We start from the raw sequence: 25061 nt of genomic DNA, 5'->3' as shown, positions 1-25061 counted from the left end.
TTACCTGCTTATGGTTGTCCGTTTCCTTTCACGTTGGCTTGAGGTGAGACCCTGCGCAAAAAACATGAAGTCGGCTTTCCAATTCTTGTTGAGGGAGGCGTTTCCAAGATGGGGCGTTTGTGACAAAATACAGTCCGATAATGGCCAACATTTTGCTAACAACCTATTTCCGGAGGTAACACGCCTCCTGGGAATAACACACAAACTTTGCACACTGTACCGACTGCAAGTGAGCGGAATTGTCGAGAAACTAAACGTCTTGCTCAAAGCACGCTTAGCAAAACTAACTTCAACATTGTGCCAAAATTGGCTTGATTGCCTCCCATTGCTGCTTTTTGCCCCTCGCAACTCATCCAGAGTGGATCACTACTTGACTCTGCATGAAATTTTAACTGGTAGGAGGATGCAGTGCCTGTGCCTGTCCCTCCTGAACGTGCAATTTCTGATGCTAACCCTAGCTCTGGATCCTCGGAAACTAAATGAAACTATTTAATAGAAACTACAAATGTCCTCCACTAAATCTCCCACCAGGTACAGCGACCTACAGGTTGGCCGCCCAATGTTGAAGAGTACATGAATGCCCACCAGGAGGAGGACTTTCCGCAGACCCAGACCCTCTATTCCGGAGACAGTTCTCATCTGCTACGTGGTAAGGAAGGAAAGAGCATAGCCTTTGCGGTCCATTACAAGTTGTCTACGCAACCGCAACAGCCGTAAAGATAAGGAAAGGAGGGCATGGATCCATTACACCGACCTCTGCAGAGACCAAAGCAGCACACCGGAAAGACAAGAGAGAAGCGTCACCTAATGGGAAGTATAACCCGGTTATCATTGACTCTGTACTGCTATAAGACTATATAGGAGGCCCATAAATGACGGAGAAAATGGGCCGGACACTACTTGTGGGAGCAGGAGAAAAGCAAAACTGGACGCAAAGGCACTAGGGGTTGGATTTTTCTGTCTTTTTGTCATCTGCCTCCTCTTACGCTGGTTTCTAATGCATAGGAGCGGTGCGGGTACTCCAGCTGATGGTGGAAGGGAAACGGGCACTAAAAGTACATCTAGTATTGAAGAATTCTACAGTGCTATTGAGGAGGGAGGAGAACTCGCCTCCGAAAACATATGGTATAAGAGATGGAGAGTGGGGCGAGGGAGAACCAACAGCACATGCAATGTGTGCTCACTCATCCCACACCTCGCAGGGACACCGAAACAATTCCTGCCACAAGAAGTGACAGAGGAAGGAGGATGTTTGATGCATATGTCTCTGTACAAAACAAGGGGGCTGTTCCGGGGCCACATCGTAGAGGTGAAGTGGGTAAATGAGAGGGAGGCAGTGTACGCAGACAACTGCATGCAACTAGAAATCATAACCCATGGAGAAGCTGCCAAGCTAATGAGAATAAAATGTAACACTGAAGGGGCAAAGGGGAAAACACGTGGCAACTGCCCACAAGCGAATATTCTTTAAGTCAACAGGACCCGATATACCATGGTGCCACACCAGGCCCTTAACGCAAATACAGGGTTCGGTATATCACAATGGAAAATGGGAAAGAGGGATGGTACAGTGCCGCGCAGAAGGGCTGCTGGGCTTTGAAGAGAAAGCGGTGAAGAAAATAGATGTCAGGTGCAGAAGAATATGGAATGCCAATGTTCGTGCCGTAACACGGATAGATGAGAAACACTGCCCAGCTTTCATAAAACTGTTCACACAGTATTTTGTGTTTCAGAGCAAACTGGATGGTGACACTGGGGAGGAACACCGGCTGCGGGAGGATGAGGACATTGGCAATCATGGATGTATGGTCAGCCTGCAGGACAAGAGCCTATGCCCAGCTACCACCAGATTGGGGAGGAATATGTGCACGTGACCCTCCACAGTCCTGCATTGGTGGTGCCCCGCGCAGATTGGATGCCATTCAATGAACAACGAGAGATGAACAATCGAAGATAACCAAGAGGAAGAGAGCAAGCAATTATCAGCAGAATCAACAGAGCTTGGATGCTATCCCGCCACATTTCAGACTCTTCACCAAAGCGCCCGTTTCTTAGCTTGCATGTGCTTCCTGGGGTGCAAACAGCTGTTAACGCAGAATGGATTAAAATAACATGTTACAAGATGCTTCAATTGCTAATGCTTCCGATAAAGGACTGAATGCAGTGCGAGAAGAACTTCGAGCTCTGCATTATATGGCCCTACAGAATCGTTAAGTATTGGACCTTATGACTGCAATGGAGGGTGGGGTGTGCCACAAGAGAGGGAGCATATGTTGCACAGCAATACCAGCTGTACCGTGGAAAGAGAAACATCTAGATTGTCGGTAGCGCCTGCCTTAGTGGTGACGGTGTTGATGGCTCAGTGCGGCTTGACAATCAGACGTGCAGCGTGCAAGAAGTGAGTTTCTTCTCTCAGGACTCAGCAGCGGAGCGAAGCAGAGTTGGTTTGGCGGACAGGAGCTGCCCATATACTGCGTCATATGACTGCAGCAAAGGCTACTTCAAACCACGGGTGTGTCCCCTCCTCTCCGAGATCCCCTGCCTTCTGTGTCCTGGCAGCGGCGGATCGAAGCTGCTAAGTGTGGGCTGGTGAGGGTCGTGGGCCGCATTCCAGACCACAAGCTTAGCTGTGTTAGATAAGTTAAGTCGGGTTAACTTGCTGAATAAGCCAATCGTGGGTCAGATTTCCTGCACTATTGGTGCGCGCAATAATCGGCAAAGAAAGCTCTCTGCCTGCAATTTAAGTGACATGTTAATTAGTCAGCTGCTGCACCGGCTTTCAGACAACCTTGAAAGTGGCTTTTTTTGTGTGTTGCATGTCAATGAGTGACCCATTGTCCATGTAACAAAGCGGTGGGGGCACATGGTTCTAAGCAAAGCCTGTGGGACATAGCTCTCCTCCAGTGGTGCTGGCCAGAGTCAGTGATTGCCAGTGTCTTTCACAGAGTTTAGCCACTCGGTTAGCGGGAAAGCGCTTGAGGCGAGCAGAGCTCAACTGAAAGGAGACAAGTGACAGGCAGTGACTGCAGGGAATGCTCCCTTGGAGCTGCCATCTCTCTAAAGCACAAGCTGATTGTAGATAGTGGCATCCTATAGTAAAAACAAAGCATTCATTTTAGGAGAGACACGGGTACCAGTGGAAGGAAGGCCTGATGGTTCTGTTAACCATCGAAAGTCACAAGACTAGTGCTGTGCGAGTGTTTCCAGGGGGGCAAGCAGGCAAATGACTGTTTCCTCGTGTAGGGATATCTTAGGGGCCTGGAGGTTGCCGCTGGGTGTGTCCCTTTTGGAAGGTCGCCTGCCGTAATTCCAGGCTACTGGAGAGCTGACAGTGGGCAAAGAAGGAAGCAAAGTTGAAAGCAGATTAAAGCACTTCTTTCTTTTTTTTGTCCTCTCAGTTGATTCCTGACCAGAGACCACCCAACATCTACAATCTCTGCAGCGGCGTATTGCAGGATGAGCTGTGAGCTCCTGAGTGTGCGCTAAATTGGTATTCCTCCCCCCTCTAACTTGTTGCTGGAGACTGGGAATTCTGTTCATATGGTTACAGCTCAGGTGAACAACCAAGTTTCTTGATCTCCCACTGTTGAGACAGAGCCTTGTGACAACTGTGATAATTGGGGGGTGAAAGTTGTTACTCCCATACCATTGAAGGCTTTAAGAATATCTTTGGAAAAAGGCTTAGACTATACCCTGACTACAACAAATATGAAAAAGAAAACAATTTTTTTTATTGAGAAGAACGAATGTTGGAGTTTGGGTGATATTGATAAATTAGGGGGCAGGGTTTTGGATGACTTTGGGCTAAATGAAGAAAATCGACATTTCACTTGGTTCCCCCATTATATAACTCCCTGGGAGGGAGATCCTCAGTCATACCCTCAAATCCTCCGCCCCAAGTCCAGCTCTCCAGTAAAAGTCTGGTAGTGGCCTCGCATTCTCGATTGGATGAAGTCTGATCGAGCTATGCCCAGGACTTTGACGTGCACAGTTAAGTCACTCTGGCAGCCTTGAACTTCGTCCTTAATTCATCAGTGATTGTATTCAAACTTTTAAAGGGAGAAGTCCAGGTCGACTCCGGGATTTTGATAGAGACGGATATCTGCGACTTATCTCTAGTGGGCATAAAAACTGATAAAATAGCTACCATGGACACTTTACAGGCGCTCCAGTAGGAAGTGAAAATCCAGACTGAAAGGCCAAAAGCTCTACCGAATCAGTTTGGTTTCAAAACAATTTTTGGGCGATCTGAATAATGGTGATCCTTATTGTTAGTCAATATGCAGAAGGGTGTTGCTAAGCCGGAGAATAGTGTAACAGCACTACAGTAGAGTTTTAGCTCCCCTTTTGACGATACACCATTGTCAGAATCAGTGATGGAAGAATGTAGAAGTCTGGCCCAAGTGGTGGAGGTAGTGGATTTAGTAGAACTTGATGAAGAAAATAAGGGAGCAAATGAATAATTGAAGCAAGCAGCGTCGAATGGTGTTGCAGATTCTGAGGTGCAAGAACACTGTAGCATGGAAGAGAGCGCAAGATCAAATGGTAAAAAGGGTAAGAAGAAGAAACATTTGAAAGTTTTAAACTCTATCTCCTGTAGAGGAACCCAAATTAAAAGAATTAAAAAAACGAGGAAGATTAGAAATTCTGTGAACTCAAATTTCTTTCGTGGAATATCCTGTGTGAGTGTGGGAGGTCAGAGGCAAGTGCCATCTAGAATAAAGAAGAACACGGACCAGCAAACTTCAACCCATCCTGCTCTTGAAGCTACGAATATTCTATGCTCTTCTCCCAGTATGAATACATCCTCTTCATGTTTGAGCATTGATGTTCAGGCTGAGCCAGTAAAAAGATAAATGAAGAGGCTCAGACAGTGGATGCCTGGGAGCTAAAGAAATGGGAGCCGATTTTTTTATCAAGCGGGTAAATCTGAAGCAGGCACTGTCCAGGAGTCCTCCAAATCTACAAAATCAGACTCTGGTGTGCAAACGGTTGTGGCTCAAGGCCAATAAAATGGGAGCCCATTTTTCATAGGGGGAAAAGACAGAGTTTGGATGTAGCGCAAAGTACTTGAATTACAACGCAAAAAGCTGTAGAAACAGTCTGACTTGGGTTGTTTACCCCCCAGCTGTCCAGCAAATACCACATCTGAGTTGGTCTCGGAGGAGGAAGAATCTCATCCCTTAGTGATTCCGACGGTTTGGCTACAAAGGATTGCTGGGGGCAGGTCTAGTGCTGCATTCAATTGAGGTGCAATTTTAACAATTTTCAAAGAAGTTCCTGAGCTAGATCTTTTTAGCACAATTGATACAGATTATATTCGGTTCCCGTTTGAGGATTGGGTGTCAATAGTTGAGATGGGTTTTAAGTTCAAACTGGCAGCCAAGACGATTATGGCGGTGAATGGGCAACTCCTTAGGCTCGGTTATAAAATCTCAGCTGTAATTTTTGATAGAGTAGAGTGCGAGGGATCCAGGAGGAGAGTTAATGGGGCAAAATACAATGAAGCACAGGTGACTGTCCCTTCTCAGACCAGTGTTACTAATATTGGAGTTCCCATAGAGGGCACTAGAGTGCGACCAAGATGGCCGCTCTGGTGTGAGCTCTGCCAGCACATCGCATCAATCCTGTAAAATAACGTGGATCCGGGGGCTATCTGACCCCCCCGATGGTGGTACAGCTATACCAACACGAGACGTGTCAGCCGACACCCCTTCTGGAAGACAGAGATCCCCTCGGCAGCCAACCGGTGCGGAGTGGGAGAGAGGGGGAGTCCCCGATCGGCTGCAACCCGCGGCGGCATTCTAAGCGAGGAGCCGCGGGCGGGAAAGACGGCGGCGCCCGACGCTGCGGAGGACCGTGCTCGAGACTACTTGACAGGCTCCGTGTGGACCGGCGGGGAGAGATCAGATCCAGTGGCCCCATCGGCGAAGGCGGAGAGGGCAGCAGCAGCGCTGCCTCGTGGGCCGAGTAAATACAGGGACGACCCGGCTTCCCCCCCCACGCCGACGAGTGTCAAGCGGGCTCGGGGTCCCCGGAGGTGAGAGTCCGGCCCCGGCGGGAAGTGGGAACGGCGGTGGCCGGGTGACGCCCGGGGGCGGCATGAAGGGTGGGTGAAAAGGAGAGAAAGAAGCCCGCGCCAACGGCACTTCGCAGCCTCCCTCTGTGGGGAGAATACAAACGAAACGCAACACAAGGCCGGAGGGCTCCTGTGACTGTCCGCGGGAGTCAGGCGGCATTTTCAGCACTCGAGTGGGCCCCGTGACTCGAGCTCGCTCCGGAACAACGTTGCACGCAGGGGACGATCACCCCAACGTACTCAGCTCAATCACAACGCCAATAATGAGAAAAGCAGACAAGTCTCAGCGAAAACTAACATTTGAGGCAGGAACCATAGTGAAAACCCCTAAAGCACACGTGCAGCAAGAGCAACCGGAGGAGAACATGCTCAGGGACGACGAACCCGCGCACAGCATAGACATTAAAGAAATCTTCCTCGAGTTAAAAGCGGGAATCGGCAATATTGACAATAAGCTGGACTCCCTGTCCACCAAAGTCGACCAGCTACAACACCGGCTGGACAAACACAGAGACAGATTAGACACTGCTGAACAACGTATCTCTGATGTAGAGGATAATATGGCCTCCATGTCCACTAAGGTTACAAAATTGGAAACACAAATGAAAGCGGTCATGACCAAAAACGAGGACCTAGAAGGGCGATCACACCGGAACAACATTAGGGTCCTGGGGGTAAGAGGGCACCAACCCGCAAGGAAAATGGAAGACTTTGTTGAAAACATGTTCAGAGAATTATTTGGAAGCCCGGCACTGTCCAATCTATTCGTGGTGGAGCGAGCGCACAGGGTACCAACCAACCGACCTGTTCCCGGAGGCCCCCCACCACCACCCGATCATAGCGAGCCTGCTCAATTACAAGGACCGAGATACTATTCTTCACCTCGCTAGGGAAAAAGGGAACCTGCAGCCTGACGGGGACAACGTCCAATTTTTCCCCGACTTTTCCCCATCGGTCCAAGCACTGCGCAGAACGTTCACAGGAGTGAAACGGTGACTACAGGACAGTAAATTGACGTACTCCATGCTCTATCCTGCCAAATTGCGGGTTCAACACACAATTTTTCAACACTCCCGAAGAGGCAAATTTGTTTCTTGATAAACTGGGGTGCAAACAAAATTTCAACAATTCAAGATCAGTAAGGAGAGACCGAGCAAATGGCGATCCACCCTGAAGCACATCCAAACTTGGAGGCCGGCTTCCCCGCACCGTTCGATATGTTCCCCCGGATTCAGGAAAACCGCATTAGTGTCAAGATGCGCTGGTTCTTGGGAATTCCCTAGCGCCCAAGGCGCAGCTAAATTATGTTAAGGGACACTGCGGAGGGGGGGGAGCTAATGGGCAAGTTGGGGGTTGCCCATGAGTGGGAGGGGAAAAATTTCATGTTATGGAAGCGTACTTGTGGGGGGTCATACCTCCCCCCCGCCGCCACCCTGAGACTCACCAAGGAAACACCGAAGCAGCCCCGCAGCTCGGAACCCGAAGATTCAAATAAAATAACTGAGTCACTGCGCAGCAAACTATGTCTGACATTTCAGCCAATAAACGAGCAAAATGTTCCCATCCGCAACATTCAAGCTTGCCACATGGAACATTAAAGGGGGCAATAACCTGACTAAAACCAGGAAAATGTCACAATACCTCCGGAAGCACAAAGTGGACATCGCCCTGGTTCAGGAAACACACCTCCTCCCCGGAACGGAGAGTCGATGGGCACGTGAATGGGGCTGCCACAGTTACTTTGCGTCCTACTCATACGCCAGGGGATTGGCAATCCTAATAAACAGATTACTGAAATTCAGACTGATTGCAACCAAGAGTGAAGAAGAAGGGAGGTCACTTCTAGTTCATGGCATTCTTGAAAATACAGAGTTTATTATTATAAATTCCTACGGACCAAATACAGACAGTCATAATTTTGATTAGGCAATGACACACCTGGGAGAGTCAAGATCCGCAACAATCATATGGGCAGGAGACTTGAATACTGCTCTCGACCCTCAGGACAAATTGCACCCAACCTCTACGGAGCCCTCCAGGGCGGCACTCCAGGTTCGCAAGATTTGCAAGGCCTATGACCTCGTGGACATTTGGAGACGCCAACATGGCGAGTCTCGTGACTTTTCATTCCACTCCTGGGTCCACCAAACAAGCTCCCGGCTAGATTACATTCTAGTGTCCACGCACAGTTCAGATCAATGGTCAAACTGCCAAATACTGCCCAGATCCCTGTCCGACTACTCGGCCGTCACTGTTGAATACGCCCCGCCAGATCTCGGAGGGGAGGAGGCACTGGAGGTTCAAGCCGGGGTGCCTGCAAGATCAGGTCTTTGCCAAAGAGCTACGCACAGAAATGTTATCGTTCCTTGACATTAACCAGGGCTCAGTCTCATCTGCTGGGACCCTGTGAGAATCTCTGAAATGCTACATCAGGGGGATTTGTCTTACCAAAGAACAAGGAATCCTGAAACTCATCAGACGTGAACTAGCACAGAGCGAGGCTAAATTGAAAGAGCTTGAACTATTACAATTGAACTCGCCGGGACCACAGGTGCTAGCATCGCTGAAGACTGAGCTCGACAAGTTCAGAGCGGCGGCAGACAGAACTGAAATTCCTAGCGCAAGGCCATCGAGTTCGCCAATACGGAGAAGGTCAGAAGCCGGGCGCCCTTCTTGCAAGACTGATAGAGGCAGACCGTAAACCCGTGCAAATTGAGCGGATTCGGAATCCCCAGGGCACCCTAGTGCATACCGAAAAGGAAATAGCGGAATCCTTCCGCAGCTTTTACCAGAACCTATACAGGACCAACTTCAGCGCCTCCTAGGAGGAACTATCCAACTACTTTGCAGATCTAGAATTATTTTGGCTGGAGGCCACGTTAAGGGAGTCCTTAAACTCACCAATCACGATAGAAGAAATCCTCCTGGTCATTAAAGATCTACCACGTACCAAGGCCCCCAGCCCCGATGGGTTGATAGGAGAGTTCTATAAAGCGTTCGCACCCATTCCTGCCCCACTATTACAACAGGTTTATGAGGAAGCACTTGAGGTCGGATCACTCCCTTCAACCCTCCGTGAAGCCAACATGATACTACTGCATAAAGTTGGCAAGCCGCTGGAAGAATGCGGCTCATACAGGCCAAAATCTCTGATCAACTTAGATAACAAAATATTGGCCAAGATCCTTGCTTCCAGACTCATCCCCCTGATGCCAGCAATGGTCTTAGCTGACCAAGCCGGATTTGTGCCTGGCCGCAATACCACGTTTGGTAAGACGCATGTTTGGGGTCATGGAGGCATTGGATCCCACGCACCAAGCGGTGGCAGTCCTTTTAGATGCCGAAAAGGCATTTGATTCCATCGAATGGCCATTCCTCTTTGAAATCCTACAGAGAATGGGCCTGGGCAAAAGGTACCTCCAACTAGTAGCCATGCTGTATAATCAACCCCGCTCCCATGTTATCGTAGGGAAAACTAGATCGGGGCAATCAACCTCCAGAGGGGGACTAGGCAGGGGTGTCCACTATCCGCCCTACTCTTTGCACTGGTGATGGAGCTACTAGCCTCAGATCTTCGAGCCCGACATATACAGAGAGGCCTGTCCTTCGGTCCCCATAGGCTAATAATTTCACTATACGCAGATATCATCGCCCTTTTTATACGTGACCCGTTAACAAACTTAAATCCTATAATATGTGATAATAAAATTCAGCAACTTCTCCGGATTAAAGGTCAATCACAGTAAGTCTGTCATATTCCCGCTCACTCCGCAGACCCAACAATTCCAAGATGACTATGGCTTCAAATGGGAACACTCTAATGTGCGCTACCTGGGCATCCACTTAGCCAGAGATCACCAATCCCTGTTCCAAGATAACTACGGCAAAGTGTTTCAATCTTTGCAGGTGAAAGTGGAGACGTGGAATTCATTACCACTCACTCTATGGGGTCAGGTTTTGCTGGTGAAAATGGTGATACTCCCCAAACTTAATTTATTTGTAAACCTCCCTCTAGTAGTGCCTCAGAAACATCTCCAACATCTACGAAGCATGATTCTCGAACTGCTTTGGGCACGTAAACCAGCCAGAATAGCCTATAACACATTAATTCAACCAGTTAAAAAAGGCAGGGTGGCTCTTCCCGACGTAGAACAATATTACTGGGCAGCACAAGCCCAGTTTCTGGGACACTGGTATTCTACTCAATTCATTCGTCCCCATGTCCAACTGGAGCGGGCCTTGGCATCCCCAAATCTGCTCAGAGCTGTGATCTTGGGCACGACACAAACCCCACACCACTCCCTAAACCCGATGCTCACTATCATTACCATATGGAAAAAAATAGCGCAGAAATCCAAAGAACAGACCAGGTTTTCCCCCCTACTTCCGGTAAAATTCATTCCCGGGGTCCCACTGTCCGCGGAAAGTTTATTTGACATGGATAGACGAGCTAAAATTTAAACGTATAGGTGCCCTCTTCATAGACGGGCATTTCCTTACCCCCCCCCCCCAACAGGCAAAAACTTGCGGGGCCTCCACTGCCCTAGACACGTTCATCTACTTTCGCCTCAGAGGCGCCTTACAAACCATACTACCCTTGTTTCCCCAAAAGCCCGAGACCTGGCAGCTACTCCACAGGGTTATTCAATTACAGGGGGAAGGATGGCTGGTCTCAATGCTGTATAAGTCCCTCATAGCAGATACCGCCAGAGTCCGACAGCATCTAGGGGGAGATGGGAAAGAGCGCTCCAGGCCCCAATCCCGGATGATGACTGGGAGTATATCTTAACAGACGCAGAGGGTATCACTAAACAGCAGATACAAACTAATTCACCTGAAATTCATTCACCAGGCGTACCACACCCCCGCCAGAATTCACCACTACCATCCCGCGACTCCTCCACAATGCGGCCGCTGTGGTAATCCATCAGCGGACTTTCTTCATCTCGCATGGGCCTGTCCACCGATACAATGCTTCTGGGTTTCAATATTGGAAAAAACATCAGCAATTGTAGACACTCATCGAACCAGACCCCAAGATTACTCCATTAGGGCTCACTAAATACCTCCCCTCTGCAGTACGCAAGCTGGGAGGGCTGCTGCTACTGTTGGCACGTAGAAGAATAGCAATGGCCACAGGAAAAGGACCTATACCGACAGCTCAACAGTGGCTGCAGGACGTATCATATTGTCAGGACACAGAGGTGAACTTCATCAAACTTTTCCCCCTGCATGCTTGGCCTCCCGACATCTGGGGCCCATATATCACTTATTTGTTGTCCACCGAAGGCAATGGCTCATCCAGAAGTGTGACCCCAGAATCCCAAAAAAGGTCCCATAGACACATGTCCCAGTACGACTGCTGTAAGCAACGGCAGAATTTTAATGACTCAGGCTCGGGTGTGAACGGGAGGAGGGGGGGGCGGGTGGAAGGGGGGGCGGGTGCAAGGTACAGTCACTTCCATGTATGTTCGGTTGTGTGATGTTTTTTCTGTTTTGCAAATACCAAAAATAAAGTATTAAAAAAAAAAACTAATATTGGAGTGCCCACTATGGGAACAAGTGACCCTAAAGTATTAAGTGACAATGAAGCAGATGTGGTCAATGCTCCCGGACATTTTGTCCAACATTTTTCAGAAATTGGGGTCCCCTGAGGTGGCGCTTTAGTCGCTAGAGATTTTCTGATTCTGAGCTGGAACACGCAGGGTTACATTTCATTTAGGAACAGTGCAATGAAAAAGGTATTTTTTGGTATTAACCTAATTTTCCTACAAGAGACATGGCTGATTATTTGATTACAATTAGATGGCTTCCTAGTTTTACATCAACCAGCAATCCCCCATAAAAATTGTAGGCGGGGGGAGACCATCTTATAGCAGTTCCAGAAATCCTGAGTCGAATAAAACCTAACTGATCTCTCTCGATATAAGGGTCATTTTAGCAGCAAGATGATCCCCGAGAGGAGATTTGCCTCAGAAGTCTCTTGTGGTCATTAACATACATTGGAATCCCGCCCCTGGTTGACTTTTCTGCTTTTTTTTTTTAGAATCTTTGTCCGTTTTATTGTTGAAGATCAAGACTATGTTTGGGTCAGCCGACAGTCATTGCAGACGACTTTAATTCTCAATGTATAGCCTCGTTGACTATGTGGGGCGGGGGAGAGGACAATTGAGAAGACCATCAGTTAATGGAGAAATGGCTTACTTTTGTGGCAGAAGGGAACTTGAAGATGGCCAATGGAAATATTCAGGGTGATGTGCCTCCTGCTTCAACTTGGGGGCGAGGCCAAGTGAGCTCAACTATAGATCTGTTTCTGTCATTAGATTTGTTTGATAGCGGTCAGAGCCCACATTTTAGATTGTGGTACCAGTAATCGCAAGCCTCTTAGTAGGATTTTTTCCATGAAGTTAGCTGGTAAGGAAATGGGCCCATGCACTGACCTGTTAGTGACTAATGGTAAGAATAGAGTGGTGACGTTTCGAAGAAGAGGCGTTAATTTGAACGGCAATGTGCAGAGATTTGCAGAAAATAAATCTGATTCTGAACTTGGGGAGGTTAGTGGCCTGAATAATTTTGTGGAATCTCGATTCACCCCAACCTCCCATCAGACGGAAAATTCATAGTCATACGTTTGATGAGGAAACTTTGCAGAGGAAGCGCCAATTAAGGCATGACATCAGATGCTTAAAAGAAGTGTTATTAAATGTTGAGTATAAGTGTAAAGTGCAGTCCCTGCGAAGAACAGAACGGAATTGGTCCCATTCGTATAGGTATCTTCGTCATCAATGAGACAGAGTTGATCCTGGAAGCTCTGAGGAATGCCATTCCAGAAATTCTTTGTCCCTTATTAACCATGAGAGAACCAGCCAAATTTCTTTGCAAGGTAGCATGGTGTCTGAGAAAGCTAGGTGTAAGCATTTCAGTATACTTTAGGAGAAAACCCTAACAGGGAATTGTAGCTTGAACTTGGACGTCCCTCAGAAGTTAAAGCTCTCGCAAGAAATAATAACAGACATCATTTTGGGCTCCTCTACATCGAGAGCGGTGGGAGTGAATGGTCCGTCTAATCAAATACTGAAGGGGGGGCGCATATTCCTGGTCTAGGGTCCTGTTGATCTTATTCAGGGCAATCCTGTAAAGTAGACAAATTCGGAATCCTGGAGGACTTCTATAATGTACCCATCAACAAGAGTGGGGAATCGAGCTGATCCAGGCAACTATAACCCGATCGCACTCTTGGATGTGGATAGCAAGGTTTTCGCTGGGTCTAAAGAGAATTAGAGACCTGGGCTAGTGATAATAACATCCTTTCGAAGTTACAAATTGGATTCAGAAGAGGCCCGTCGACATCTCTAAAAGGCCTCATTATGAATTTGTCATCTAAAAATTCTTCGTCTAGGGCAGGTCGAACCCTATATGGCACATGGATCAACCTCTCCAAGGCCTTTTATACGGTCAACAGGGAGCATCTCTGGGCAAAGCTGGCGGTCTGGGGTTTGCCAAGGCCGCTGCTAGCAATTTTGGTCTGCTTGCACGATAACACTAGCCTGCAGGTCAGGTTAAATATTCTTGGGCGTTTGTCTTCTTCGATCCCAGTTAAGAGGGGCATGAGACAAGGCTGCAACATTGCCCCCATTTTGTTAATTTATATTTGGTGGACCTGGAAGAATTTCTGGCATCTCATTCTAGAGGTAGTCAGAGGATTGGCCCCCGCCTAACTTTGTGGATTGCCTATGCCAACGATCTAGACCTTATGGACTATACCCCAGTCGGCCTACAGCGCCTCCTGAGTGCTTGAGGACTATGTCAAAGAAAATAACTTGTAAATTAACCCAATGAAATCGAAGATTGTTGCCTTGAGAAGCCCTGTGAAATCTGACCTGCATTTTGTCTGGTCTGGGGTTGGGCAAGCAATCCCGATCGAGAAGGAAGTGACCTACCTAGGATTTAAATTCCACTCATTCCCGACATTGTTACAGCACGAGTTGGAGTTACATGGGAAGGCCCTCCAGTTGTCGTGCCACATTGCTGTCTATGTATTTTCACTAACACCTTTAATAAGATTCTACACAGCAAAAGTGCTGCCCGCCTTGCTCTATGGTGTTGACATTGAAGCCATTAAAGCCATTAGCGGCGAAAGTCCACTGGACCAACATAGTGGGAGTTATCTGGAAGAAGGTGTTGAGGCTACCCCATAGTTTGCCAATGGTCAGCCCGAGATATGAGCTGGGCATATACTCCCTGCAGATGCATGTGCAGTGACGTTTTGTCACACTATGTGCTGATAATCGTTCCGCAGGGTAATACTTTATATAAGGATATTAATGCTGCACTGGAAAGGGGAATGAATTCAAAAAAATGAGTGATGAAGGTCCTGAGTGAGTGTGAGCGCTGTGAGGGGGATCTTCTTGCCAATCCTGTGGGAGTTAAGAAGGTGATGGGTAGACGGGCCTGGATTCGCACCATTGATATGCACAAGTAAGTCCTGGTGAAATCTTTGTGCCATTTTGATAAACCAAGAGGCTTTTCTCCTTAACTACCTGAGGTATTTCCCCAATTCAAGGTTTAGACACGAGTTTATGTAACCAATCTCTAAAGCACATCATGATAAAGTGTGAAGGGGCGCGGGAGATGAGACTTTGATTCTTGGGTACCTTTGTGGTCCGGGAGGATAGCATTTCCTCTGGAACATTTTGGGAGAAATTAATTGCAGGACAAGAAGCATTGCTCACCTTGGAGGTGTTAAGAGTACTACAAGCATTAGGCCTCAAATACATAAATCGACCATTGGCCACGGCACACAAACGATCTATAGTAACAACATGAATGAGGGCCACACAGGGAAATGCAAGGGTAGGATTGCACTGTGTATGCCAACGGCCCAGAGAGTTTGTGTATGAATACGAGATAGGGAACAATCCCAGGTAAACTCACTTAGCAGGGCCGCCCCCAAGTTGGGCTTCACCTGTGAAACCTGCTTTGACCAAATGGTCCACAGACCACGGATTAAGGAGAAGGGAGACAAAGCTCAGGCTCAGTGTCATAGGCAGACCGGAGCAGCTGAGACAGCACTGAGTGAGGTAATGACAGGGCGGCAAGCTAGTCCCACAGGCATTCCGGGGTAGAAGGGACGTGGACCTGAGCCAGAAAACCGTTCAAATAGCTACGAATGCCTTTCGGCAGGTGGATATGGAAATGGGGAAACTGCACAGAGCGGCGTGCCTGGGAGGACCATGTTTGTGTGTCCCTGGGAGGTGGCCAGTCTTCAGTGTATCCAGCACAAGGTCTGCGAAGGCTGTTATCCGGCAGGTGCCGTGTGAATGTCTCCCTTCCCACCAGAGGGTGTCTTGTGTTTCTTCCGCAATGGTGCTGACCAATGGCAGAAAGTCCCAGTGGTCAGCACAAATGTTATTTTACTAATTGCAAATTGCCCCCTGGGAGGTGTGAAGTGATGTGGCACCACATGGGGAGGTGATGTTTATACTGTTGACCCGTTTGCTCCAATCACGTTCCACTAACATATGCTTAGAGCTAACGATAGGACGTAGATTAGCCAATGAGTTTCATGGGAACATTGGAAAATATGAACATTTGAGTTGCAACTGTTTCTAATGCCTTATCCGTTGTATTCGAAGTATAAAACCAATGTTCGCTGCATGCACAGATGTCAGCTCTCAATCAGTTCTGGTCCAACGTTCCGTTTGATTTGTGCTCACCCAGCTATAACAAACCGCGTTACGTCTTGCCCGGTGTGCGCTCCTTTTTTGGACTACCTTTGGTAATTATTTATTACGAGTTTTGGAAGATCCCCGATACAGGACCATGCCTATGAATAGGCTTCAATTTTCTTAAAAGTGTTTGTTCGTATGATACGATACTACCAGTATCGGATGTTCCATCCGTAGAGCTGAAGGGACCAAGAAATACAATAAGTCTAGTATATTCATTGCTAAAAATTCATGCCACAAGGCATATTTGAACATTTTACATAGGTTTTCAAATGCTTTGCAGCTTCATTGAACTTACCTCTTCTTCTGAATCTTCTGCGTCTTGCAATGGGGTGGATAAACCATCAGTCTTTGTCTTCTGCAACATAACAGAATGCTAGAAGTAAGAGGACCTTTATTTTCAGCAAACAATTAAGCAATTTTACACAGAAAGCAACAGCATTCACAGGTTACTTTGAAAGAAAATAATTCAACAAATTTAACAATGCAGCGGCTCAGCTTCTTGTTCACTGGTCAAAAGTCTGAATTCGGAACAGTCTATATATTAGGAGCACACAAACTGGCCTTTGATCATCAGATAATCTAATATCTATCTTTGCTGCCTTTTGTCTAAATAGTACATATTAATCTTATATAATACACTGATGTGTCAGACAAATGTCCGCATTGAAAAACCAAACCCTGCACGATTCCGAGATCAAGCCACCTTGCCCTCCCCCACCCCCAGTGGGGTCTTTTCATTCCATGCATACAATTACTTACATCTCTAAGGTTTGGGACAAATGTATTCAGTTCATAAATATGTGTTAAGAAACAAATTCAATCAATTGTCAGCCTTCAAGATAAGTAGTAAACATGATAAAGTGTCAGTACATCAATAAACAAATGTTAATAGAAATGGGAGCAGGAAAATGTGGGAAGAGGAGAGAATGCGGACAATATTCCACTAGATTAATTTACCTTGTGCAGCATTCATATTTCATAGAGGCCAGCAGACACCATAAGAAGCTCTGCAAACCCATAATCTATCCCAGTCCCAGAGCTATGTCCCAAGGATATACTTACAGGCAAAGGCATATCTGTAAACCCCAAACAGAGAGAGAGCCTCCACATCCACACAGGAGTGACCAAGGATCTACTGTAATGTACAAAAAATCCTCAAGTCTCTCATGCCAAGCCTGAAAAAAGCAGCACCTTGTTTTGGTTTAAACTTTTTAACTTCCTAGGGAACACCGACACTGCACATGCATCATGTTCTGGCCTATTCCCCCTTCATAGAACCTTTTCCTAAAACGGCGACTCAATGTTACCCATTTTAGCAGTTCAGTCACTACATTTAATGCACCAGTTATATAGGGTGCATCAAACACCTTTCTATGTACAGTTTGTACAAATCCGTACCCAGGACAACCAGTTTAACTATAGTTCAGTCTGACCTTTTACACCCCCCTTAGGTATTCCCAGTACACACATTTTGGGAGGAGCTAAACCAGAGCAACTATAACCTGCCCCAGGTAGGCAACCATCTCCTCCTGTTCTTGCACTATAGGGGTGCGCCAGGCCACGTGGAAGAAATAAACACTCCAACACCTGCATCTCAGGCAATACAGTGGACAATCAAGCAAAGTGCCCAATCTGTTTTGAAGTAATGCATCTTTTAAACAGTATATGCACATTAATCATTTTACATTTGGAATGGGAATGTACGTTGTTGGTATGCAGACATGCCTATTTTCAATCAGTAATTTACAGACTGAATTCCATTTCTCAGAATGTCGTTCCCCAGTGACTCATCATCCAGATCCAGAGACACCAACAGGATTTAAATACTTCATATTATTTTCCTGCTCTTCTGGAGGTTCACCAGTACCCATCATAACTGGGATGCTGGAGGCTCATTTGACATTAGAAATTGTGCAATAACATTTACTAGCACTTCCAAGATAAAGAGTAAGTATCCAACATGCAATACATTTAACAGACTGATGGAACTGATGTGATATTTCCTAATGATAGCCCAAACACAAACTCAAAGCTCAACCAATTTTACAAAATCACTGACATAGAGCTAAACACATTGGAGAAAGACCGCAACAAAGCAGGCTCCCTAGCAGAGCCCCACTGCCTGGGCATCTACAGAGATCCCTGCCAAAGAATGCACGGTACCCCATTTGAACTAACTGATGAACCAGCAACGGTACCAAGATTCTCTAAGTTGGTATACATTAAACAACTCTTCAAATGCCACCAGAGACTCAGACAATCTCACTAACCAATGACCTCTATCAAACATACCCTATCATTTTTCAGAAATGTGTCCTTCCTCTTTTCACGTGGGGTACCGCACGCGGCAGTAACCCCGCCCTCCTTCGCTCCGCCCAGCGCATCACCCATCAGTCCTTTTCTATTGCCAGGTCTGAGACCTTTAAGCAATAACAAAGGAACCTTATTAGAGGGGAAGGCGGGCGGGCATATGGAGGAAAGGGGACTATGGACTAGGAGTAAGGTAGTCACTACGGTGAGTAACTTTATTATACTCCTACGCCCTGTCCTCCATACTTCTGGGAGATTCCCAAGCACTCCTCACAGGAATTACGGGTGGATGGAAAACTCAAAACAGGTTTTTTAGCACAGCTTGACCGAACTGAGCATCAGCTCTGGAACTCAGGTCTAGACAGCAATGCTTACAAAAATCCGATGGGGAGGCCCACGTAGCCGCTTTCGCGATGGTCTCCCAGGGGACATACTTTTGGAAGGCAACAGCAGCCACTTTGCCCCACACAAGGGGAGCATGATCCCTTTTGGAGGATGACGACCCTGAACAGTGTAAGCCTCTGCAATACAGGCAGCAATCCATCTGGAGATGGTCGCTTTCGAGGCCGGCTTACCTTGCGGATTACCGAAAGTCACCAAAAGCTGAGAAGAGTTCCTAAACTCAGATGTTCTGTCCAGATAGAACTTAAGAGCTCTTCTAACGTCCAGGCAATGCAAAACCCTCTCAGCCTCTGAGGCTGGGTTTGGGAAGAAAAAAAGGGGATTGGACCTACAGGGCAGGGAATAGCCACTTAGTACATTTATTTTTTCATAAATACCAATAAATGTTCATTTTGTTTCTAAAACCTTTATTTGCATAATAAATTCATAAACAATACTAAAACATTTCAATAATCCAATATTTATAAATTCCACTCATACTTGTTTCACTCCTACCATTCATACTATTTTTTGCTTTTTTATAGTAAATTACTGACATATACAGATTTATTGGCCTCATAAATAAAATACCTCTAACTCTGAACAATTCTACAAAAAGTCCTCCATCTATTGTTCTGATGGTTCCGTCTGTGTGTTATCACACCGACATTCGTCTGACTATAAAAAAGCAAAACATAGTATGAATGGTAGGAGTGAAACAAGTATGAGTGTAATTTATAAATATTGGATTATTGAAATGTTTTAGTATTGTTTATGAATTTATTATGCAAATAAAAAAGGTTTTAGAAACTAAAAATGAACATTTATTGGCATTTATGAAAAAATAAATGTACTAAGTGGCTATTCCCTGTCCTGTAGGTCCTCTTTTTTTCAGTATATGACGCCTGAAAGACTTGGGACTCTAATCAGGCACCCCTTTTTTTGATAATAATGGGTTTGGGAAGAAGACAGGCAAGGAGATTGACTGAGTCAGATGAAAATCAGAGACCACTTTTGGAAGGAAGAATTTGTCCTCAGGGCAACCTTATCCTTATGAAAAACCAGGAAGGGATGCTCCACCGACAAGGCCTGGAGCTCACTCACACGCCTTGCCAAAGTCACAGCAACCAAGAAGGACACTTTTCACGAAAGGTACTTAACGTCTCCCGTAGCCAAGGGCTCAAAGGGTTTATGGCACAGGGCCGTAAGGACCGCATTCAGATCCCACATTGGATGCGGTTTGCGAACAGGAAAGTAAAGGTGCATGAGGCCTGCAAAGTGTCTTTTAATGACTGGATTCGACAGCGAAAAAGAGCACTGATCCGTGGACAGATCAGCATCAATAGCCGACAGATAAGTCCTGCAGGACAAAACATGAATGCCAGACTCTGCCAGATGTGAGACAAAAGACAGAACTGCGTCGATCGTAGCCTCCCGATCATAGCCTCCCTGGGGTCCAGTTGCCAAGACAAACACAAGTGGCAGAACTGTAGCCATTTACTTTTATACTGAGATCTCGTCCAGGGTTTCCTGGCCGCCTGAATAATGCGCATGTTATCTGCGGACAAATTGAGGCACTCTAAGGATCTGAACTCGGGCAAAATGCTGCCAAGTTGAACGATTGTGGGGAGGGGTGCCACAACTGCCGATCGCTCTGGTGAAGCAGGTTGGGAAGCATCGGAAGCCCGATCGCTGAACACACCGATAGATGCTGAAGCTCTGAAAACCAAAACCTGGCCGGCCACCACGGTGCTATGAACAGAAGAGAACAATTTACTGTGCCCCTCAGCTTGCAAAGTGCCCGATGAATCAGAGGCAGAGGCGGAAAAGCATAGGCTCTCATGTTGTGCCAGGAAATTTCAAGAGCATCTCCCAGAGAGGAGGCTCCCAGCCCGTTTCTGGAGGCATACAGGGGAAGCGTCCTGTTTGTCAACATCGCGAAGAGGTGCACTTCTGGTGGGCCTCAACAATGGAAAATCTGTAAGAGGACCTCCATGTTCAGTTCCCACTCGTAGCTGACCATTTTTCGTCGGCAGAGGGCATCTGCAGTAACATTCATCTGGCCCGGGATGTGTACTGCCACCAAGCAGATACCATGCTGAACAGCCCATTCCCAAATCTGAATGGCAAGATCCACAAGAGGAGGGCACTTGGTACGCCCCCTGCTTCTTGATATATAACATGGACACCACATTGCCCGTGCGGACACGGACCACTTTGTTGACAATGACAGGCTTGAACGCTTTCAGCGCCAGGAATATAGCCAGGAACTCCAGGTTATTTATATGAAGCGGTCTGTCCTGCGGCGACCAGAGATCGGAAACCTGAAGAAGATCCAACGTCGCACCCCAACCCAGAAGGGAGGAATCCGTCATGACCGCCAATAGCGGGCAGGGGTCTTGAAAAGGAGTGCCCACTGACAGATTGCTGAGAGAGGACGACCACAGGAGGTCCATCCTCATGAAGGATAGAACCAGAATCACTTTGGAGTCTGGATCCACTGCTTTGCGCCAAGAGCTCAGAAGAGCCATCTGCGTCGTCCTCATCTTGAGACGAGCAAGAGGAAGAGCCAGCACACATGAGGCTCAGAAGCCTCTGGAATCACCAGGCTGACATGCTCTCCGACCGCATATACAACCGTCACATGGCCAACAGATCCGCCATTCTGTCCCTGGTCAGGTATACTCTGCAGTCAATCGTGTTCCAACCAAAACCCAGGAAAATCAAGTCCTGAGAGACCGTCATGGGGGATTTCCGCCAGTTCACCAACAGCCCAAGGTGGAATAGGAGCTGGAGGAGAGATTGAAGGTTGTTCGAGGCTGACAGAAGACAAGGACTGCGCAGCAGCAAACCGTCCAAATACGGATACACATGGATACCCTGTAGCCGAAGATAAGCTGCGATGACCAACATGTTCGTAAAGACACAGTGGCGAGCTGAGGCCAAACGGGAGCACACGAAACTGGAAATGCTCTTCCCCCATGGAAACCCGTAGGTATTTCCAATGCAGACACCAAATAAGGATATGCATATAAGCATCTTGAAGGTCCACCACGTCGAGCCAGTCGCCCTTCTGCAAAGAAGACTTTATCTGACAGGGCGCGATCATCTTGAATTTCTCTTGGGGAAGAGAGAAATTGAACTGGGAAAGGTCTAGGATGGTGTGCAGGCCAGCCTGCTTGGATTTGGGCACTGTAAACAGACGGGAGTAGAATCCCTCCCCTCGCTCCCCTAGGAGAAAGGGTTCCACCGCTCTGAGATTCAGAAGGTTCTGGACCTCGGCTCTGAGGGAGGGCGTCCCCGACTGCTGGAAGGGAGGATTGAAGGGTGGGGTAGCAGAAAGGGGCAAGCAGAAGCCCACCCGAGCAAATGACAAGACCCACCGGGTCCTCAGTGATGGTCTGCCACGCCTCCCAGTGAGACGCAATGCGCCCTCCCATCGGGGTCTCGTGCGAGTGCAGAAAACTCTCATTTAGCTGATTTTTCGGTGGCTCGACCACCAGATCCTGAGGAGGAGGCCGAGGATCGAGAGAAAAACCGGCCTTGTTGCTGACGCCGACGGGAGTTTCCTGTCGGCCTATCGACTCTACACGTCTTCTGATCCGGAAACCCCTGAAAACCAGAGGAAGGCCGAGGTTGCGAAGGCATCCACTGCACCCTGAAAGGCGGTTTCACCAAAAAGGACAGGGACTTGGCGGACTGAGTGCTGTCTTTAGTCTTGGTCAGTTCAACGTCTGTTGATGAATGAAAAAGCTCTTTGCCGTCAAAAGGCAGGCCCAGAACTTTATCCTGCACCACTTTGGAAAACATTGTGTCATGAAGCCAAGCATGAGGCCCCGGGCCGAGGTGTCGACATGATGCCCGCAGCCTCAAGCATATCCTGCGCCAGATCCACAGCTTGACCGACACATCTGGGTCAAGCTGTGTCGCATCTGGCTCTGCTGAAAATTTGTCCATTGGAGACAAGGGAGGAAGAGCTGGAGGGGGGCCGCCCAGTAAAGGCGGAGCTGCCAGAACCACCGGTGACGCGGCTGGAACCGACGGTGCAGGAGCCACTGGAGGCATGGAGGGCATATTTCCCTAAACAAACCCTGGAAATACTCCTTCATGGGGTCAGAGTGCATAAACCTTTGAAATTTACCGAAAAAGACGTCCTCTGCCGACGGTTTAGGCGTGGCAGGAAGGGGCCTCTCATGAGCAGAGTAGCTCAAAGGACGTAAGGGAGAGGGCTGTCAAGAAGGTCCTTCATCGACTCGAATCAAAGTATATCAAGGGCGCAGATTTCGCAGGGAGCGAGATGGTGTGCGGTAAAGGCATCCGAGCGTTCCAGTCATACACAGGACGAAAAGGATGCTCACAAGGAAAACGATGTTCACCTGAAAAACCGCTCCAAGCACTTAAAGTCGATGGCGTAGGTCTAAGGGAGGAATCCAAAATGGATGCCGTAGTCTTGATGGGAACGGTCGCCATTTTGTCAGCACCTGAGGAGAACTGCGACACATGTGGTAGTGAGGCAGGGGTCTCCACAGGCGGGTCAGGGGTCTTCATTTTAGCCTTGACACAAGGAACCTCTGCAGAGCTTGTAATGTGTAGCCTAGGATGTTTGAGACATGCCATCAGCCAAATTAGCCTCCAACGGAGGGACCTCAGCCACGCCTGTAACAGAGGAATTACGGTCAGAGACCTCACTCTGTGCCCCCTCGACAGACCCGGTGTCACCGCCCGAGCTGGAACGATGAGGAGTACGCCTCACCGACAAGACCTTAACAATCCTCTTGGAACTGTCAGTCACCTTAGCCTCAAACAGAGGAACCTCGGACCCGAGTCCGGTACCAGCCCCCTCACAAGGGGTCTCGAACCTTAGTTTGGTACAGAAAGCCCTAACTGAGGCCTCAGGGCATAACCCGGTGTCTGTATGGGAAGCTCCAGACAAGGAGACATCAAAGCAAGATCTGGTACCCACTGCATCAGTAGAACTGGGCCCACAAACAGCCCACACAGGAGGGGCCTCGGATTGCAATCCGTTGTCGATAGGCCCCTTACAGAGGCCCTCGGAGAAAACTCTGGTACACTTTTTAGGCCTAGAAGGCACCTCAGGGGAAACCCCGGTAACAGAGCTTTTGAAGATCCTCCCAGACCGGGAAGACCCCGGAGACGAGTCCCCCAGTCTCTTCTCATCAATGAAGCTCTGAAAATGCAGAGGAGGAGTGCGCTGAAACACCTCCTCCCATCACTCCAGATGACATTTAAGCACCCGGACCGAAAGGGAATCGCAGTAGAAGCACGAGTACCAACAGTGGTCCGGACCCAAACACTCTAAACAAAGAGGATGGGGATCCGCCCAAATGAAGCATCGTTCGCAGGGACAACATTTGGGAAAATGTAACCGGAACGGCATAGACGGACTACTACGCTAAGCCGGAGCAGGAGAGAAGGACACTGGAAGGAAAAAACCTCCCAAAGATGCAAGTGAGTCCAGTCCAGATCGTGCGGAGAAAAGGACTGATGGGCGATGCGCTGGGCGGAGCTAAGGAGCACTCACCTTAGCTCCGCCCAACGCATCGCCCATCAGGCTGCGTGCGATACCCTGCGTAAAAAGAGAGTAAGGACACATTTTTGAAAAATGTGATGCTTTTTACATAGTGCTCCGGTCCCGTCCCACAAGTATGGAGGAATGGGGACGGGACGAAGTAAATGGATTTCCTCTCCCGGCATGTTTGATTTTACTACCTTAGTACATTTAAAAGGTAACCGTAAAAACTTGAAATCCAGGAATCCACATGACTAGTGGATGCAGTTCTCTAAAATGGTATCAGTTGATGGTGAGACGTCACAAGGATACCTACAATAAAGGAATCAACAACATCCCAAAAGGGGAACTGAAAGGACAATTTGAGACAGACAAAAGACAAAATGTCAAAGATGGCACCACCAACTCCTCTGTACTCTACACATATTGTGCCAACAGCACAACCCTGAGGACTGTATATTTTCGTTTTTTTCCACTCAATGTCTAGACATTCCCCCTCCACCTCCTCATCTTCCAGCTAGCGTTACTAACAACCTTTCTCCACCTATACCCTTGGCCACCGTTTTGCTCTGTCTGTTCCGTGTAGGGACCTCAGACTCACACACCAGATTACATGCACCCAGCAACGTTTTTGGACTCAAAGAGCCAATGAATCACACTTGGACCAATAGTTGGAGCTAAAAATGGCTCGTTCCAGGCCCTTTATTCACACACTATATAAATGCACACACAACTAAAACATAACATATAGTAGATTATACATGAACATAGAAAAAGAGCATCACCGTTAGTATGGTTGCAGAAGACACCTTCATCTCAGCCACCACAACACTGCTTAGTCCCAGAGCAGGTAGGCAGAGAGATCAAGTGGTCTAACTGTCTGGAGTGGAGCGCCCTCCCTCGCAGCGAGACTGCATCACCCGGGGTGCAACTCTGTCTTTTTCATGAGGAATACCTCTTCTCTTTATGGGGAAATCCCTGCCCCGTCATGGTTACCAGACTGCCCTCGGCCAAAGGGCAGACAGCAAGC

The 25061-nt window shown here is 47.8% G+C and overlaps 1 protein-coding gene across 3 annotated transcripts in view; it reads right to left on the bottom strand.

Moving 5' to 3' along the window:
• The window catches only part of SWT1 (SWT1 RNA endoribonuclease homolog), a 2657341-nt gene that overhangs the window by 2244102 nt on the left and 388178 nt on the right, over positions 1–25061 (bottom strand). For 2 of the 3 annotated variants that reach the window (XM_069641359.1, XM_069641361.1), the window contains exon 5: positions 16106–16183. In XM_069641359.1, coding sequence (XP_069497460.1) covers positions 16106–16183 — 78 coding nt within the window. The remainder of the gene's footprint in view (positions 1–16105; positions 16184–25061) is intronic. The other variant, XM_069641360.1, reaches the window with a different exon arrangement.

This window comes from Ambystoma mexicanum, chromosome 1q (assembly GCF_040938575.1).
Source record: "Ambystoma mexicanum isolate Mex_15411 chromosome 1q, UKY_AmexF1_1, whole genome shotgun sequence".
Taxonomy (NCBI): Eukaryota; Metazoa; Chordata; class Amphibia; order Caudata; family Ambystomatidae; genus Ambystoma; species Ambystoma mexicanum.
This window is presented reverse-complemented; position numbering and strand designations above follow the sequence as displayed.